This window comes from Acytostelium subglobosum (assembly GCF_000787575.1).
Source record: "Acytostelium subglobosum LB1 DNA, scaffold: scaffold11, whole genome shotgun sequence".
In the NCBI taxonomy this organism is placed as follows: domain Eukaryota; phylum Evosea; class Eumycetozoa; order Acytosteliales; family Acytosteliaceae; genus Acytostelium; species Acytostelium subglobosum.
Window position 1 is genome coordinate 473,180 of NW_012236522.1, and position 19,758 is coordinate 492,937.

The 19,758-nt window shown below is 42.1% G+C and overlaps 8 protein-coding genes across 8 annotated transcripts; 2 read left to right on the forward strand and 6 right to left on the reverse strand.

Moving 5' to 3' along the window:
• Positions 1-921: 921 nt before the first annotated feature.
• Positions 922-2,695, reverse strand: SAMD00019534_060640 (hypothetical protein; the record flags this gene model as incomplete). The annotated part of the gene is made up of 7 exons (XM_012898662.1): positions 922-1,131; positions 1,212-1,289; positions 1,378-1,522; positions 1,587-2,089; positions 2,172-2,279; positions 2,358-2,486; positions 2,561-2,695. The coding sequence occupies 7 exons, from the start codon at positions 2,693-2,695 to the stop codon at positions 922-924; spliced, it is 1,308 nt and encodes a 435-aa protein (XP_012754116.1).
• Positions 2,696-3,180: 485 nt separating this feature from the next.
• Positions 3,181-4,583, reverse strand: SAMD00019534_060650 (hypothetical protein; the record flags this gene model as incomplete). Its single annotated transcript, XM_012898663.1, has 4 exons — positions 3,181-3,613; positions 3,683-3,907; positions 4,054-4,211; positions 4,281-4,583. The coding sequence occupies 4 exons, from the start codon at positions 4,581-4,583 to the stop codon at positions 3,181-3,183; spliced, it is 1,119 nt and encodes a 372-aa protein (XP_012754117.1).
• A 1,424-nt stretch (positions 4,584-6,007) lies between these two features.
• Positions 6,008-8,422, reverse strand: SAMD00019534_060660 (hypothetical protein; the record flags this gene model as incomplete). The annotated part of the gene is made up of 5 exons (XM_012898664.1): positions 6,008-7,428; positions 7,498-7,746; positions 7,816-8,052; positions 8,120-8,247; positions 8,319-8,422. 5 exons carry the CDS (start codon positions 8,420-8,422, stop codon positions 6,008-6,010), a joined length of 2,139 nt encoding a protein of 712 aa, XP_012754118.1.
• Positions 8,423-9,684: 1,262 nt separating this feature from the next.
• Positions 9,685-9,966, reverse strand: SAMD00019534_060670 (hypothetical protein; the record flags this gene model as incomplete). The annotated part of the gene is made up of 1 exon (XM_012898665.1): positions 9,685-9,966. A coding segment is annotated over one exon (282 nt), but the record flags the coding sequence as incomplete, so codon positions are not given.
• A 662-nt stretch (positions 9,967-10,628) lies between these two features.
• Positions 10,629-11,330, forward strand: SAMD00019534_060680 (hypothetical protein; the record flags this gene model as incomplete). Its single annotated transcript, XM_012898666.1, has 2 exons — positions 10,629-10,720; positions 10,793-11,330. 2 exons carry the CDS (start codon positions 10,629-10,631, stop codon positions 11,328-11,330), a joined length of 630 nt encoding a protein of 209 aa, XP_012754120.1.
• A 67-nt stretch (positions 11,331-11,397) lies between these two features.
• Positions 11,398-12,055, reverse strand: SAMD00019534_060690 (hypothetical protein; the record flags this gene model as incomplete). Its single annotated transcript, XM_012898667.1, has 2 exons — positions 11,398-11,829; positions 11,912-12,055. The coding sequence occupies 2 exons, from the start codon at positions 12,053-12,055 to the stop codon at positions 11,398-11,400; spliced, it is 576 nt and encodes a 191-aa protein (XP_012754121.1).
• Positions 12,056-14,358: 2,303 nt separating this feature from the next.
• SAMD00019534_060700 (hypothetical protein) lies at positions 14,359-16,590 on the forward strand (the record flags this gene model as incomplete). The annotated part of the gene is made up of 2 exons (XM_012898668.1): positions 14,359-15,166; positions 15,230-16,590. The coding sequence occupies 2 exons, from the start codon at positions 14,359-14,361 to the stop codon at positions 16,588-16,590; spliced, it is 2,169 nt and encodes a 722-aa protein (XP_012754122.1).
• Positions 16,591-16,900: 310 nt separating this feature from the next.
• SAMD00019534_060710 (hypothetical protein) lies at positions 16,901-18,676 on the reverse strand (the record flags this gene model as incomplete). Its single annotated transcript, XM_012898669.1, has 5 exons — positions 16,901-17,005; positions 17,080-17,280; positions 17,358-18,107; positions 18,178-18,400; positions 18,495-18,676. 5 exons carry the CDS (start codon positions 18,674-18,676, stop codon positions 16,901-16,903), a joined length of 1,461 nt encoding a protein of 486 aa, XP_012754123.1.
• Positions 18,677-19,758: the final 1,082 nt, after the last annotated feature.

Genomic DNA, 19,758 nt, shown 5'->3' on the forward strand with positions numbered 1-19,758 from the left:
CAAGGGTTGAGTGTGGACGCATGTATATGTGGTTGAAGTAAGTTGTACATGTATGTATGTAAGTGATGTTATGTGATTGATTGATTGTGTTGTGTGTGTGAGAGTGTCTAAGTCATTCATTAGTAACATGGACATAAATAGAATGATCGTTCAGTGTGAATGTGTCGTGTGTGTATGTTCAGTGTGTCGTTCGTGTCATGTGTGTGTGATTGATATTATTTGTTTGATTGATTGTGTGTGAGTGATTGATTGATGGATAGAATGAAACACACACATTTATGGTAATTATAGATCCTTCGTTATTTGATACCCTACATGTAGGAGGGACAGAGTATACCTGGTATATAAATATATATTCTAATCTAATCCAATGTCATATAGACAGTGAATAAATGAAGTGAAGAGATCAAAGTGAGTGAGTGTCTAGTCGTTCACATACTGATAGATGGTTCCACAAGTACCATCCAGGCCTACCATCTTTATCAATTAATCATCATCATTCATCAACATCATCATCACTAGTTCTTAACTCTTGTCGTTCCGGCATCAGTAGTAACACCAACCATTCCTATCCTATCCTACCCTGCCTAACCTTACCCTATCTCTCTCAGGTGAGATTGGGGCTGTAATGTCGACGGTACCACCACCACCAACAAACACACCCTACCCTCATCACACACTTATCGGGCAACTCGTGACACTGATCGTTCCCTCCCAATGATCATTGGATCGACCTTTGGATTAATAAGGTTGCCTGTATTGGTTTAGGATGAAGAAGTAGAGAGAGAGTTTATTTACAGCTTATGCATGCTGGTTGTTGTTATAGTTTGGTTGTTTGCTGGATAATGTTGTTGTTGTTGTTAATGTTGTGTGTGATGAGACGTGAATGTTTGGATACCAGGTGAGAGGTGGACCCTTCGTTTAGTTGACCTTGTTCATCATAAACTCCCTCTGGATCAGATGGTTGGTCTTCTCGACCAACTCTAGCAAAGATGAAATATCAGAGGCCCATCCATTGAGTATGGTGCTAGTGTCCTTTGGTGGAACAAACTGTATGATTCCAGCGGGTCTATCAATCCTGGCAAAGATGGTCTTGTTGGAGACCAGATCTGAAATGAACTTCTCGGACTCCTATTATATATTTGATTGTTCGTTAGTGATCAGTTTTGGAATTATTCCACTGATTGATGATTGATTGATTGATCACTTACATCCAATGTCAGATCAAGCAACTCTGCCAATCTCTTTGTTGATATTCTCTTGTAATATGTTGATACAACTCTTATGTTCTACATTGATTGGAATTGGATGGATGTCGGTCAATGTTAATATCAATGTTAATGTCGCAGCCTAGTGAGTGACCTTTGGATAACATACATGCTCGACAACTCTATTGCGCAGATCAGTCCAGCAGTTCTTATCTCCAACGAAGCACTTCTGAGTGTTCAACTCCTTCTGGAACTTCTCCACAAAGTTAGTCCATCTAACAAGTTCTGATGTATTGAATGCCTCAAGCAAAGCCCTAAATAATTCCATCAATGTTAGTCATCGCCATCACCATCTCAAAGGTCATAATTATAACATACTTATAGATTGGAAGGTTGCTCAATGGCTTGTAGCCCAGTATACGGTTCAAGAGATCACTTTGTTCGTTGCCAATTGGAGAGAGGACGACGTTGACACATGCAAGCTTGAGGTTGGCATTCAATTGCTCGATATCCTTCTGGATGGATGGAGTGTCGTAGATGTGCAGGTAGCATCTGGTGATCTCCAAATAGTTGGTTTCGTTGGTGTTGTATCTGATCAGCTGTTGGTAGAACCTGACCTTGTGGTCTTGATGTGGCTCCTCGACCAATGTCTTGCGGTTCACCTTGTTGGCGATCAACTGTGCGCGGATAAAGTCCTTGTTGTTCATGCACAGACGCATCTGCTCAATGAAGAACTCTAGCTTCTCGGCCTTCTCCATTGAGCTGTATGTCTCCACCTGGAGGTCCTGCAGGATCTTGGCAGCCTCTGCAATGTTTCCTTCGTCCTCATAGATCTTTGACAGTGTCCTTGTCAATCTAGCACGTTCATTCTCAACAAACATCTATGTTGTTCATTGTTCATTGTTTGTTAGCGCATTGTGATTCATCACTTCATATTCCAATCAATCAATCAATACACTGTACCTTTCCATCTGTAATAGTTCTAAGAGTATCAATCAACTCTAGCTTAGCCTTCTTCTCTGCGATCTGATCAACATATGTCATAGCCTCTTGAACAATACCGCTGATAGTCTACATTCAATGATTGATGGAGTTAGTGAGTAAAGTTACATCAATCATTGTTATTCAATCTGTTATATCAACACGTACTGTTCTAAATTGTCCTCTTCTCTTTGACAGAAGCACAAGCTTCTCATTGATAAGATCCAATCTCTTGGCCTCAAAGCACAGCTTGATAATCTCAATTGCAATCTTTGTAGTTGATGTAGCATCCTCAGCCTATATATATATCATTGATTGAATGATTCATTATGTAAGTAACTAATGTTTCTTATCTCTTAATATTGACATACCTGTCTTGTCTGCTTCTCAACAACCAACAGATTCTCAAGAGCTTCCAACAATTGACCTCTCTTTGCCAGCTCCCTGTTTGTCTGATTGGCCTTCTCTGCCACATTACTAAGATCCTGTACCATTGGCTGTGACATGTTTTGTTTTGTTATGTATGTATATATATTAAATATGTATTATTATAAGTATGAAAGTAATGAATGAAGTATTATAATAGTGTGTGAATGTAATTAATTGTTTGATTGATTGATCATCACACTTGATGTTCACAAAGTTCTCAAAACAAAATAATAAATTAAATCATCAAAGTGAGTGAGGGTTGAGGGTAGGGCAAGGGTTGAGCAAGGGTAGTTGTACACTGCCAGTCGCATGGCAAGGTGTGTGGAGTATTTATTACAATGAGAAGGTATGATGAGGAGATGAGATGGATGATTATAAATATGTTGTTGGGGATGTTGTGGATGGGATGTTTGGATGCTGGCCTGACTGTCTGATTGGCCATGGTGTGTATGTGATTGAAGAGGAAAGTATCATCTCGCCAGTCTCTTGCTCTCTCCTACCTCTCCTTCTCCTCTATCTACTCTAATACCTTCTCTATTATCGCTATTATTACTTGTTATGCTTAAGCCTTTTGTGGCTGTTGTGTTGTGTTCTTCCTCTTGGCAACATTCAGATCTCTGGTGGCCCGCAGCAGGATCTTCTTGTTCTCCTCCAACAGCACGGTCTTGACCTCATCCCAAGTGAACTTGATGTCCTTCTTGTAACGCGCAGCTATGTAATGAGTGTACAATACTTTGTTGGCAGGCTGCAGCTTGGCCTGGAACTTGCCCTTGATAAACTCCAGTGCCAACTTGGTGTCATTGCCGCCATCATAGTCGGGGAAACACTTTGACAGGTCGGTCTTTTGTATCATCTGCTCAAACAGATCCTTCTTGTTCAGCATCAGGAATGTTGGAGTGTCAGCAAATATCGGATTGTTACATATCTGACCAAACAGCGTCAGTGACTCTTGCATCCTATTCTGAGTTGGGTCTTCAAACATCACCTGGTCATATCTAAAGGAATGAATGTGTTAACATCTTGTCACTGTGTTGTCCATAAAGTCTTTATAGACAGATACATACCCTGCCAGGTTAACTACGAATAAGAGTGCCTTGACATCGTCGAAGCAGTGTATCCATTTCTTTCGCTCGTTTCTCTGTCCACCGACGTCGACCACGCGGAAGTGAACGGGTCCTTCGTCAAATTCTGTCACTGATATACCGGTTGTTCTGACTCTTGTCATGATGATATCCTCCTCTGTTGGTCTAAAGTCATCGTCTAGGAATCTATTGATGTTATCAAAGTAACTGTTTGATTGGTTGGAAGGAAAGATGATGTCAGCTGACATGTTTGGAAATTGATCACGTGACTGGTAATCTGATCACGTGACTGGTAATCTGATCACGTGATCGAATCCAACTTCAGGTATTCAATGGATAATGGATGAACTTACTATGGCGTAGCGTCTAGGAACCAATACTCTGACCTCCTTTCCCAAATCTTTTGAATGTCTTGGTCCTTCCACAGCTCTTCAATATCCAAACCAATGCTAACTGGCATCTGTTTGACCTCCTGTTCGAACTGGAATGATCTTATATTATTGGCTCTTTTCTATATTGTTTGTTCGATGGCATCGTTAGTTCCATGTCACTCCACATCACATCATATTACATCACATACCTTTGACTCTTGATCGCTCAATTCGACACCAAGTGTCTCACAGGCTTCCAATAACACCTGCATGCAAAGTACGGTGTTCTTGTGTATGTTGGCAGCGTAACTTTGCAGCTCGGCATCATCCACCTGTATCTTGTATATTGATTTCAATTGCTTGACCACTGTGGACTTGCCAGACTCGCCAGCGCCCAACAGCAACACTCTGAAATCCAACATCGCCTCCTTGCCAGCCTGTCTCAAATAGTTGTTGAGGTCATCATTATGCTTGGACTCTGGTCCGGACAGAGTTGAACTATTACAACCCATTCTAATGTATATGTGTAAATATGTAAAATTAAATGTAAATATAAATATAAATATAAATATATTATCTCTTCCTAATAAGGGTAGGGTAGTCTTTGTATCTGTTGTAGTTTGGTAATATGTAATATTAGTATTAGTATAATGTGATGATGGATTGGATTATTACAATGGCTTGATGGGGGCCAAAGGCATGGAATGGCATTTTGGTTGGATGTTTGTTGATTGTGATGGTGAAGGTGATGGTGATGGCTAGGTTGGTTGTAGATGATTGATGATGATGACAAAGGTATAGATGGATCATACATTGATGATGGGTGCAGCGCTGAACAAGCTTTGAAGAGACACGATAAAGAAGAAGCGCTGTTGCTACCAACAGGGTCACAAACAGGCCTTTTGGTTGGTATGATTGATATATATGATGTGTGGTTGATTGATTGGAAGGTACATCGTTGAGCAAGATGAGTGATGGGGGTTGTTGGTGAGTGTGAGTGAGTGAGTGGTGGTGGGAGTGATTGAGTGTGTTTGATCGACTGATGTGTTGTGTGTGTGTGTATGTGTGATCACTTATGTTGGTCGTTAATTCCAACAACACCCAGATGGGCCTTGTTTAACCCTTACCTTAAAGTTAATTAATTAATTGACTTTTAGTTAATGTTGTTGATGTATGCAGTGAAATAGTAGTAGATTATGTAGTTGTAATTGTAATGATAGTGATAGTATTAGTTGTAGTTGTTGTAACAGGTAAACAGTTTCAATAGTCGTAGTGACAGTTTACGTGTAGGTGTTGGGTGTTGGTTCGAGCTGATGTCAAGTCCTTGAATGAATGAATGATAGAAGGACCCGCCAAGTACCACGCAAGGACCCACACCTACGCCTACATACCCCCTCAAACGCATTCTATCCTGCAGTGATAGAATTGAAAAATAAGAATTGGTTGATATTTTTGATTTGGATCAAAGCCTAACATCGGAGGCACTACGGGGGGGCGCATCATTCGCTGTACACACCACTTTCACTCACTTACACACACACACATATACACAAACACAAGAAACAATCAAAACCGATTTGGTCCAAGCCCATCTCAGATCCAGTGATAAGGACTGGGTTGGAATCAACGACTTTCGCCCAAATAACTAAATTATATCACGCGGTTGCTATCGACATCGCGTGGATATACTCAAACTGGCCTTGTCCGTGGCAGGTGCCGGCAACACCTCCACTAAATCTTTCGTGGGAACGACATTGATAAATAAATCAATCACCAAGATAGATTAATAATGCTGGTGGACCTGGTTGGTGTCACTTTTTTACTACACTGCTATATGTGTACAGGTGTACCTTTTTGCTTCCAACTTGTTACTGTAATGATTGAGTAAGTGGTCATCCATTTGGATGGACCCATTCTTAGTTCTACGTCTTCTACATCATGGATAGGTGAGGTGAGTGCCATTAGAGTGACAGTCGGCTTGGTGCATTCCAGGGAAAGAGATGGGTGGATATTGAGACATGGAGGTGTTGTTGGATACTCGGCCAGTCATGGTACCGCACATGCTTTGGATGTCATTTCCGCCAGTGATGTCATCATACGATGAGGAGAATGATAATGGTGCCATTTGTTGTTGTTGTTGTTGTTGTTGTTGATGGTGGAACTGACTTCCACCACTTCCACTTCCACCTCCACCATCAATGGCAAGACTTGATCTTAATCTCTTGTCCTTATTGTTGTTGTTGTTGATGCTGTTTGGTGGGAACTCAGTGCACAGTCTGGCCTCGACCAAATTACGCTTGGAGGTTGTGTGTAAATGTTGATATCCTTGTTGTTGTTGCTGGTACTGTTGTTGTTGTTGTTGTTGTTGTTGTTGTTGTTGTAAGAGTTGTTGTTGTTGCTGTTGTTGCTGCTGATTAAATACAATATATGAGCTGTTTGGAGTATGTAGATTGATGTTTGTAATATATGTCTGGAATGGAGCATTGCCGGTAGTGTTGCCAGTGTTACCACCAGTCAAACATGATGGACATGACCATTCATGTGGATAGTTGAGCTTGGGTAACATGTTGGGGTACAGCTCTACAAGACAATCTTGGCAGTATTGTCTGGCACAGGGGTTCAACGAACGACATTTGATCAGAGGCGTCTTGGACTTTTGACAGATGCAACACTCTTGTGGCAGGCTGTTGACCACGCCACTGCCACTGTCCAGTCGCTTGAAACTCAGATAGTTGCTATAGCCAAAGTTGGGAGTGGTACCAGGGTGATGGAAGATGGGTGAAGGATAGTAGCTGACATTCGGTGAGTTGCTGAGCAGAGGAGTAGTGGTGGACGAGTCTGGCAGCAGCTTGGGGGAGTTGAGTGTATCTCCATTGTTGTTGGTGTTGCTGTACAATCCATTGTTCGAGTGCACAGACTGGTATGGCGAGTCATTCATCGATGGCGACGTGATATAGTGGCTTGGCGAGGATGACTGTGATGTATGGCTAGGGGTGGAGTATGATCCAGGTGCATTGAGCTTGGAAATACTGCTCGGTGTGGATTGTGATCGTTTGATTGATGTGCCATCATCGCTCTGTTGTTGTTGTTGTCGATATTTGGTGTCATGAAGATGATGGGAAGCGGCGCCAGGTGACTTTGATCCAACTCTTGGAGGAGAGCCGACAACTGGATTGCCATTGATGTCGAGAAGTGTACTTGAATGATCTTCTTCCGACTCCTCATCATCCAACATCAACTCCTTCAAGGACTCATCACCCTCCTTCCAATTAGACCACATTCCAGTGTATCTTCCAATTGAAGTAAAGGACTTCTTGTACCTTGACAACACTGTAGACAGTCTATTCTTTATATTCTCTATAATTGTTGTTGTAATTGTGTTAGAACGAATGACCCACTCCATCCATAATACCAAACTTAACATACCTATCTCCCTGTTGAAGGAGAATGCCTCGGGATGATCCTTGACATAGGTGGCAATCTCAATCTGATGAGAGAACCTATATCTCTTGTCCAACTCAAGGTTAAACAAGGCAGTGTGGGCAACCTCCTTCCATGACTTTGATTGATGGATGATGGTTGGCTTCATATTTGGGGAGCAATACTGACACTTGAAGTCATATCGATTGTCCAAAGGACCTGGCAATACATTAGTGCCATGCAAGTCAATCAATACTAAGTATGAGTTCCACAGGAGTTAGTAAATACATTGGCACGGATCGATAATGTGTGAGTGATACTTACAGAATGGAACAATCTTTAGACAAGACTTGCACTCTAGTTTGTAGCCGGTCTGTATCTTGGATTTCATCTCCTTTTCATATACATTGTCCTTCCATGTTAGAAGTCCACGATCATCCTCACAGACCCTATCACCATATCTCCAATTGGACCACATTCCAGAGTCTCTTGCGAATGATACAAACAACTTCCTATTGTAGGACAATGTAGCTGTTATAACATTCTTCATCTTTCCCATCTCTAATGGTAATATATGTTTGGTGTCAGTATGTATACATGTCCAGGTCCAAATCAATTCGATTCATACCTTTGTCACGATCTGACAGCAGGAACTGTGGATGCTTGTTGACATATGATATCACCTCACGGTAATGTGAGAACCTGTATCTCTTCTCCCTCTCCAGGTTGTAGAGAGAGGTGTGTATCATCTCCTTCCTAATGAGCGAACAGAGTTGTTAGTATCTTGAGTATTATTATTCCTTGGAATTGACATGGCAGGTACATACCATGTCTTTGGAGAATGTTTGAAATAGAAGTTGTTGCCGCCTCGATTGCAGTTGGAACAACGGAACTCGTAGCTCTTGTCGTCTGGACCTGGCATGACGTCCATTCCAGTCTCCAAGAGTCTGGACGAGTCAATATTTGTTATAGTATTACATTTGATGCAACATAGTGACAACACATTCAAGTAGTCATCATAATTGAATTGATTGACATTATTGTTGTTGTTGTTGGTATTGTTGGCATTGTTGGTATTGTTGGTATTGATGGTATTATTGTTGATATACTCTAAGTTGTTGTAGGATTGGTTATATTGATTGCCTATACCATTACTGGCATTGGCACTGCTGATCGTTGGCAATGGAATATCTGATGTGAGGGATAGAAGGTATCCAATTCCAGGCTCTACACAATTTGTTTGATTTGATGATGATGTTACAACTTGGCTTTGATTATTATTGCCAAAATGATGATGTTGCTGGCCATGACCAGCTGAGGATGATACTCCATCGAATGGTGACGATGGAACTGACGTTGGTGTATATGTATAATATGATTGGTTAATCCTATTATTATTATTATTGTTGTTGTTGCCTATCTGATTGGACGTGGCTGTGGCTGATGGGTTTGGAAAGTGGAGTGGTCCAACTCTTCCAATCCTATTATTATTATTGTTGGTGTCATCAAACAATGTCCTTAACTCCGCCATTATTGATCCGTTCGATATGGTGTATTGTCCAATCAATCTGATTGATTCTTCTTCGGAAAGACAAAGTGGGATGGGGAGTTTGAAGGTGTTTGCTAGGGTTTGAGACTTAGATTGTTAGGAAGGATGCAAGGAAGGTAGGAAGGTAGGAAGGCGGTTGGAAAAGCTGCTGGGGAGGATGATAACTGGATCTAAGGAGGAGGTTTGCTCTTATAAACAATCACTGCAATCATCAGGTTATGCTGGCCAGCCAGCCAGCAGGGTACTTGTACCTATCGCTCCAGTGCACTCGCTCTCACTCTCATCGCGCTCCCTGCACCCCCAACACTAGGTTCACTAACCTAACTGGGCATCATCCATCAATCAATCAATCAATCCATCAATCATTCCAGTGCAACTCACTCACACACACACACACAGAGAGCAGCAGCATCAGTTGCCACAGTAAAGTGATGGACGATGAAACGGAACCCACCTCACCACTACCGGCTTGATCCACATCGTCCCCTCTCTCCGTCTCTTACACCCTCTGGTTCGAGAGAGAGCTGCTGGCCGGCCAACTTGATGGACATTGATCAACTTGTTTGTTTATTTGCATGAGCACACACACCCGGCCAGCCGGCCAGTCGCCACATTAAGATATGATGATCGTTTGTTTGTGTTTATGTGAGTATGTGTATGTATGTTTGTATATATATATATGTGTGTGTGAATGAATGTATAAGTGTGAATGAATGAATGAATGAATGTATAACCATCAGATAATAAGTTGTTAGTCGTGTGTGGTTGCTGGTGGGGTGTGAATGGATGAAAGAATGATTGAGTGTGTGGTGGAAGTAGGTATGGGTGAAAGCGTGTTGTCGGTGATGACATAGTGGTGTATCTGTGTCAATGGGTGTGATGTGGTTGTATTGGTCAATGTTCAACTGTGTTGGTGCTCTGATCATGATCAAAGAATTGAGAGGGCCTGATCATTGACTTGAACTTACCCCTTTGGGGCATTCATTCATCATCAGGAATGACATCCAATCACACAGTGGCGGTGATGGTGCCTTGGGGGTGTATAAGTGTGATAGTTCCAAGGACAACATGACCATGTCCAAATATTAATGTCAGTGTCATTGGACCATCATGATTGATCAGACGTTAACAATGATTGATTGACACACACATGTGTGGTTCGACTAGAGGTAGTTGGATACTGTCTTTGTTCTGATCTGTGTGTTCTGTCTGTCCGAATGTCATGACATTGTGATTGATAAGTGAGTGAGTGTAAGACGGGAACATTCATAAGGGTAGGGATGGTATGTCCCAAGATGAATGTCGGAATGATTGATTGATTGGTTGTGGAATGGAATGGATTGGATATGGGCCATTTATCGATCGAGTTGGATATTTGTGTGTGTTTTGCAAACAAACTTTAATTAAATAATTAAAGAAAAAGGAAATTGAAGAATGACGAGGCAAGGGACCTGTTTGAATAAGAATAGGAGGTTTCGAATGAACTAGTTCATGGGTTGCATGTCCATTTCATTCATTCATTCATTTCAAATATCTATCTTAACTTATTACTACATATATACATATACACATATACTTGTAACAAAACATGAAGTTATTATTTATTGCTGTTGTCTTGTTGCTTGCTTGCTTTAGCTTGCACTCTACCAATGCTAACACAGATGCTACCACTGTCAAGAGGTATGATATACATGATTGAATGAATCGGAATGAATGATCGAATACTAACAATATAATACAACAACAATGTAGTGCATCTAATATGACTGTTGAGCAGAGGATTAGAGAGGAGTTGAAGAACTGGGAGAATAATTGGAGTGGATTCCCAATCAACTGTAGACGTATGGTTGATACTTTGTCATCGGATGGTGTCGTCGAGTACCCAGTTGGAAAGAACGTCATCAGTGGAGGCCACAGAAGAATCTTCTCTCGCTGCGAGGCATTCATCATTGAGAACTTTGCCCAGATGCAAACCTACATCACGGGTCCAGCGCACATTGTCGGCTACCACGCCGCCTTTGAGAGAACCACCCTGTTCATGACCAAGGGCAACTGCAGACTGTACTCACGCGGCATCGTCACCATTCAGTACGACAAGGACTACAAGATCAAGTCGCTCAAGGACTACTTTGACCTGGACGAGTTGATCCAGAGATACCAGGACTGTCAGTTCCCAGGCACTCCACTCCCAGATCACATGGCCGGCGCCACTGATAAGCCAGCTGCCCCTGCTGCTCCAGCTGCTGCCACTGCTACTCAGGATGACAAGAAGCCAAAGGATGAGTTGTAATAACCTCTCCTCTTGTTAAACTAAAAAGTAACTTATAATTATATACATTCTCTTGGCTCGGTCGCCTTTATGTAAACTTTGGTTGAGGTATAGGTGTGTCATTGTTGTTGTCTGTTGATGATGACTGATCGACACTAGCAGGTGCGGATGATGATGTCTTGTCGGGTGTAGTCTGAGGTGATGAAGATGGAGATCGCCTTTGTTGAGGTGATCCATACTTTACTGATTGTTGAGGTATTGTTGTGGCAGGCCTCGATGTGAAACATATCTTACTATAAACTGTTGCTTTAACTTGATACTCTACTTCTTTTGTTGGTGCTATTATTGTTGATGTCGTTGTTATTGTATCATCTTGCATATTACTATCATCACCATTATCATTATCACTAATATCTTGTTTCTGCTGTTGTTGTTGTTGCTGTATGATCAATAATGGCTTCTTTAACTTTGTCTCTTTACCCTCAAATACTTGATTGCCAATAACAAGTTGGTATGTATCCTTTAGAATGATTGATTGAGTTAGTTAGTCACTGAACGAGTGATCACTCGGATACATGATCCACCCATTCATTCATATGTACCTTGCCCTTGAGTGTCAGATCACCCAATGTTTCATTGGCTAGCTTTGAAGGATTGGTATCCTCAAAGCAACCTTGAAACTCTAATATAGTATATGATGGTGCGTTTCCATTACTATTGTTATGATTGTTGATTATTATATTCATTATATTGTCTGTCTAATATATATTATAGGTATGTTCAAATACAACTATTATTACTTTGGCAAGACAATTCGAACTTAAGTGTTGTTGTTCATTAAATGGCGCCAACTCTTGAATTTGAAATGAAGAGGTTGTACACTTTCGATTCTTTTTGTTTGTGTTGAAATGAATTAAAGAGAGAGAGATACATATTAGTTTGTTGTTGCTAGGAATGGTAGTTACGGGTAAATATTGGTTGTTTGGACAACCATTGTGATGTCCAGGATACCTCATCGATTGGTAATAGAACCCACCACACCACATCAATCTCAACATCTCAAGCGACCCAAGCGAAGGGTCATCACTACCCCCTCAACCCCCTCGTCACACTCATTTACTCCACTCGGGAATCAGAATGTATAAATAGATTCCAATTTAAATTATTATAAGTCATCACAACAATAATAACAATTACTTAATCAAAGCAAACTAAATATCTATCTATCTAATAATTAATTATGACCTACTACCTTACTTTAATATCAATTCTATTCATTATTGGTATTAATGTGGCAATGTCCACTAATACTAATAATTCCAGTTATCCAATTGTATCATCTATTACTCCGATCACTAATGATGGAGGTGTAATATCATTCCATGGATACTTTGGACCATCACCATCATCAGCAAGTCAACAACATGTTACAATCAATGATAAAGATTGTAAAATAACATCCATCAACTCTACATTGCTCACATGTTCAATCACCAATCTCACCAAAGGTTATGCCAAACTCAACATTACCATTGACTCCAACATCTACTTTTCAAACAATACTTTGGCCATTTGTAAGTATCCTCATCAATCATTCAATCATTCAATCATTCAATCAAATTACTAATATTAAATTATGATTTAGATTCCTCACAATTAAAGAATAATTGTGGAGAAAAGGATGGTATTGTTTGTTCTGGTAATGGACGATGTTTTGATGGAAGATGTCAATGCGAGAGGTCATCGGGTGGTCAATACTGTGAACTTCAAATTGCATATGGAGCATATCAACATGATAATAATGGTCCAAAAGTTACTATAATGTCAAATAGATATAGAGCACAAACAAGTGAGATTGACATCTATGCCATTCAAGAACTGGATATCAATCATAATGTTGTCAAATATGTTCAGACTACTTTTTGGACATTATCCCAGCAACAACCAACATTTGATCAAACCAAGAATATTACATCAAGATTATATACTTTGGCAAAGTTGGATACTCAACCAAGTTTGAATATCACTGTCTTGGTCCAGGATCTTCAAATCCAAGATCAATACTTTGCAATGAGCAACAGATCAAACATGATCACAACTGATGTAGTTATGAATGTTTCAATCCAAGGATGGTCATATCAATCTAACATGAACACTTTGAGAATTGTTCTCTTCAAGAATGGATCAACAGAGACTGTTCAGAGTGGTCCACATTGTGGAAGAATGTTCCACTTTGGTTGGAACTCAATTGATAATATGGAATACTTTAGTGATACTGATTATGATCAAATATTCGCAACACTTCCAACACTTGGTCAATCAAATGGAATGCCAACATCAACCAGGAATGAGCTGATCAGTTCATCATCAGCAATGACACTCATTGGTATCAACATTCCACAATGTCAACAATGTAGTATAAGTCCATCATTCTCATTGTTGACCAGTAATGATGGAGTTAATAATCGTGATCAATATCGATGTAATGAACAGAATGGACATGAACCTAATGAGAATGATAATTTCCTCAAAGGTCTAACAACAGCAATAATTATTATAGTTGTAGTGGCTGCAGTCATACTTGCACTGATCATCACAGTAATTGTATTGGTAGTACTCAAGGTAAAGAGATCAAGAAGAAAGAATAGAGAATCAAACAAAATGCATATCTACTCATCATAATTAATTATTATATATATATATTTATCAATAAATGAATGACATTTATCACATCAAGAACAATGAGGGCAAGGGCAAGGGCGAGGGCGAGGGTAAGGGTTTTGGGTCGAAGTTTGAATTCAAAAATTGACAAGTGGGGTGCTCAAACAACGTCTTCATTTCAAACTTCAACAGTCATTCACTTATTCATAAAGACGTGTACATTTATTTGTTGCATACAGATAATATAATACACATACTTTAATCATATTTACATATAACATATAATATATATATTCATATATAGACTGATATATATATATTTATATAACTAAATATATAAATATATATATATAAACAAACAAAGAAACCAAAAATACACACTCACTTAATGCAGGAACAAAAGGAGAGGTATGGAGTACATCTATTTGCAAAGAATGAGGATGGCTCCTACTCTTGCTTCTTTATGGGTTGTGGCAAGCGATTCACAGCAAACTTCTCAAGACATGTAGCCAGACATGAGCATGATGGTCATCAGGTCGACCCTGCATTTCATGCCAGAGGCAAGCAGATACAGCAGGGCTTTCATCCGGGTACACCTCACACACCTGGCATGCAGCGCATGATGCCAATGACTCCCATGACGCCCATGACTCCGATGACTCCAATGTCAATGACGCCGCTACCCATGACGCCTCTGCAGGCCGGCATGGGCATGCCCGCAATGTCACTCAACTATCCCATGTCGATGCCTATGACTGTCAACCCAATGGCCGTCAACCCGATGGCTGCCGTGATGGCACACACACAGCAGATGATGCAGCAGCAGCCGCAGCAACAACCAATGACCCCCACCTTGCGATCAATGACCAACCCCGATCGCAAGACACGCGCATCCTCCGTGACCAACGCTCCGCCACAGCCACAGATGTCGCAGCAGGAGATGGAGCAGCAGGGCATCCCCTATCAAGTGTGTCAGCATCTCATGCATGAGAAGTGGTGGGCAACCAGTCCCGTACTGCCACAGACAGAGTTCTACAATCGCGCCTCCAAGTGCAAGAAGTGCTACATCCGTCAGCAACAAGAGTCGAAGCGCATTCGCATGAACCAAGGCTCAACCTCAATGTCACATATCCTCTCAGCAACGAACCATCAAGCATCGACCAGTGATCCAGACAGTGCTCCTCCAACTCCAAAGAGTATGTTTGAACATTAGACTAGAGAGTGAGGAACAACAACTAACATCATCATAATCATTACAGGAGTATCACAACCAAGCCCATCACCAGTGATCAAGTCACATCAACATCAACATCAACATCAACAGCACCAGCATCAACAGCACCAACAACATCAACATCAGCATCAACAGCAGCCATTGCCACTGCTCGTCCATGCACCTTCATCAATGCCTTCGATTCAACTACAACATCAACAACAGATTATGTTCCAACAACAAATGCAACAACAGATTCAGCAGCAGATTCAACAACAGCAGTTGATGCAGGCTCAGCAACAGATCGTACAGCTCTCTCAACAGCAGCAGCAACTGCAGCAACAGATTCAAATGCCCAACAAGGTCACTCAAAAGATGACAATGGCGCCACACATGATGATGTACAGTGGCGGTATGCGCACACTCCCGCGTCCAAAGCGCGACCCAACTGCAGTCGAGGTCAACAACATTGTCATTGAGAAGCTCAAAGAGATCATGGCCATCTTGATGAAGGACCCGCGCTCAAAGCCATTCCGCGAGCCCGTCGACGCCGTCAAGCTTGGCCTCGAGGACTACAACGACATCATCAAGCAGCCGCGCGATCTTGGCACAATCGACAAGACTCTGGATGCAGCGGGCAAGACCCAGCTCGTCAACTACATCAATGTGCACGGAGACATCAAGTTGGTGTTCAAGAATGCGATGACCTACAACGAAGAGGAGAGCGAGATCTATGAGCTGGCAGAGGAGTTGGACAAACTCTACGACGATCAGTTCAAGAAGGCTCTGGTCGAGGCTGAGGCCGAAGCACAGCTCCAAGCCGAGCTGATCAAAGATATATGCGATCTCTGTGGCAAGTTGCCCGTGCCATACATGAGACCCCACCCACCTGGAGACGGCTCGCCTCAGGCCGACGAGAACACGCCAGTGCCACTGCTGCTCTGTGAAGGATCGTGTCTGAGAGCATTCCATCTACACTGTCTGGGTCTGCCAGTCGACACCAAGCAGCCATGGATGTGCGAGGAGTGCCATCAGGGCCGTCCCGTGCTACACTTTGATCCACAGCGACAGGAGCACTTCTACTACTACTACGATGGAGTGAGCTGCGAGGAAGAATCCGACATTGTCGATGGAGTGAACAATAGCGAGAACAACAGCGATGATGTTGTCGTATCAAACATTGGCATGTTGAGCAAGGACGAGAAGATAGCTCTGCGCAACGAAGAGGAGGAACATCGCGTGCGTGACATGTACTTTGACCCAGTCTGGTGCATGTGGCGCTGTAAGTCTCGAGTCGTCATGAAGCATCGAGAGGACAGACAGAAGCCCGTGCTCATCGTTGCTCAATCCAAGATTGTCAAGCGTGGAAGAAAGGCGAAGCGTGGAAGACCCAAGAAAGTAAAGTAAAGTAAAGTAACCAGTTGCCATGTCCTCGCGCATCTATGCATGAACTCAGAGTGCAAGCGCTATGCAGGCAAGGCCAACTAGGTTAGTAGTATTATAGTTCCAACATTGAAGTGTTTGTTATTGTTTGTTAATGTATATGTATCAAGGTGGAAGTAGAGTGAGCGAGGTGATGTGATAATGGATAAGCAGGAGCTATGGGACTGTCTCTTGTATGATTGGAACAGGAGAGCAGGTGACAAATTGGTGGCAGGCAGGGTTGGTTGGCGTCAGGAGTAGGACGAGGATGCAAGAGGCAAGGCTAGCCAGTTGCTTAGATCTTTGATTGTCTCCACACGTATCCAGATGATCTGGAATAGCCGACCTTTCTGGACAACTCATCAGCAGACGTTGGTCCTCTTGAGCCAAAGGCGTATTTCTAAGGAATAGGAATGGACAGGATGTTAGCTTACGGTATGACTATCCTACGAATGCTACAAGGTCTATACATACCTCTGGTACCATCTTATTTTGCTCAATTGCCTCGAGCAGAGGAGTGAAGATTTGCCAAGCGACATCAAGCTCATCATCTCTAACGAACAGGTTGTGATCACCCTTGATACAGTCCAAAATCAAACGCTCATAAGCATCTGGCAAGTCAAGATCCTCGTATCTCTGGCTGTAAGACAGGTCCAACTCTGCTTGTTGGATTTCCTAGGAAGGGTAGGTTGAGAGACATGTTAGTGTCGAGGGCTTCAAGACAGACAACGAACAAGGATGAGGGTACTTACATTGTTCAAACCTGGCTTCTTGGTCAACAACTTCAGGTAGACAGCCTCACCGGGCTGGATTCTCATGACCAACTCGTTCCTGGAACAGTCTTGGTCACTGAAGAGGAAGTTGTCTGGACGCTTGAACTGGATTCTGACCTCGGTCTTTCTCTGGTCCAAAGCCTTGCCACACTTCAAGATGAATGGAATTCCTCTCCATCTTGGGTTGTTGACGTAGAACACCTGTGAGGCGAACGTTGGGGTGAGCGAGTCCTTTGGAACTCCCTCGTCATCAAGGTAGCCTGGATGCTTGCCATCGGCACTCTTGGTGAATTGTCCGAGCACGAGGTTCTCCAACAGTGGTCTCTGGACACAGCGCAGAAGCTTAACCTTCTCGTTGGTGATGTCCTCAGCGGTCAAGGACACGGGTGGCTCCATGGCTACCAAGGAGAACACCTGCATCAAATGGTTCTGCATGACGTCTCTGATGATTCCAAAGCTGTCAAAGTAGCCACCACGGCCCTCAGTGCCAATGTCCTCCTTGAACGTGATGGAGATCGATTGAATGTGCGACTTTGACCACAGTGGCTCAAAGACGGCGTTGGCGAAACGCAATATCATCAAGTTCTGCACCATCTCCTTTCCGAGATAATGATCAATACGATAGAGATCCTTCTCCTGGTACAACAGCTTGAGCTCCGCGATCAAGTGTCTTGAAGTAGTCAAGTCTCTTCCAAAAGGCTTCTCAACGATAACTCTGCTCCAGCCAGACTATATGTATGATTGATTGAATGAGTGAGTGCGGGTGATTGATTGGACGATCGAGCAATCTAATCCATACCTTGGAGATCAAGGATGACTTGATACCCTTGGCAACCTCGACAAAGATTGATGGAGGGATGGCCATGTAGAAGAGTCTGTTGTGGTTCTTGTTTGTGAACTTTGCCTCTGACTCATCCAACATGACATTGAACTTGTCATATGCTTCCTGTTGATCGTATGCACCACTGTGATAGTAGAGCAGCAAACCAAACTCCTCCTTCATCTTGGCATCTCCCTTCAAGCTTCATGAATGGAGGGGCATTGATCGTCAGCGAGTTGTTCAAATCCATGTGCACTCAATCAATCAATCAATCACATGATTCGAGCGAGACATACTTTGAAGTGATCTTCTTTCTAAACTCATCGAGTGGGATATGAGAACGAGCATAACCATAGATGATTGTCTCCTTTGGCAATAGATTCCTGCAGTACAATCCAAATATTGCTGGATAAGTCTTCTTCTTGGCAAGATCACCAGATGCACCAAGTACAACGATTGTTAATGTTCCATGTGTCATGATTACTATTATATATATATATTATATGTATATATATATGATATGATTGAAATATATGAATGAATGAGATTAGATTGAACACTTTGGTTGAGTGTTGGTTGAGGTGGGAGTGTCGGGGGACAACAATTTAATTTGGATGGATGTTCACGAACTCAAAGTGTGAGCCACGAGAAGATAATAATTAATGTGTTCCGATTCACGTTCCAACACATCAAACAAACATTAATGTTTGTAAATGGGGATATAAATACAAATATATTTGTTTATAGAACTTTGAATTCACATGTAATCAGTGTTCAGATTGATGGAACACAGTATAACCTTAACATTTTTGACGTTTCGTTTGGAACACGGAACTCGACTCTCGTTGCAGAACCAAGATTATTTAGATTATTGGTCCAAAAACCATAATGATCAAAGTTGAAATGAACTTCATTGTTAATGTCCAAGTCAACACAACTTCAATTTTCTTCATTCATCTCCAGTGTGGTGTCAATTCAAAACAACCTTTCATTAGTTAGTTGGTGTTGATTGGATGTTTGGTCTGAGTTAGTGTGGGTGACTCAGCAGGTCTTGAATGATTGAATGAATGAATGCATGAAGTGACATCTCGACAGTTATTAGTTATTGTGTGAAACTTAGATAGACAACTAGTAGTATTGAAACAAACAATTAATCAATCAATCAATCAATAATGCGAACATCATTAGTATCAAGGTTGATGTTGGTATCCATCGTTGCGATGACGTTGGTGGCAGCAATCAATGCTTATCCGGATGGCGACTCTAGACAGAGACCAGTGGACAAACACTCATTCCGTGCACCATTTATTGCAACAGCATCTGGTATACCATATTGGGAGATCAAGGGCGATACACTCATCAGTGAGGAGTACATCAGACTGACAGGTGACGTCAAGTCATCCTACGGCAATCTGTGGAACACCGAGATTGTCGACCTCACCAACTGGGAGGTGACCATGGAGTTCCGCATCAGTGGCACTGGACGAATTGGTGCCGATGGCATTGCCTTCTGGTACGTCGACCTCAACCACAACCCCGACAACCACGACACCAACGTCT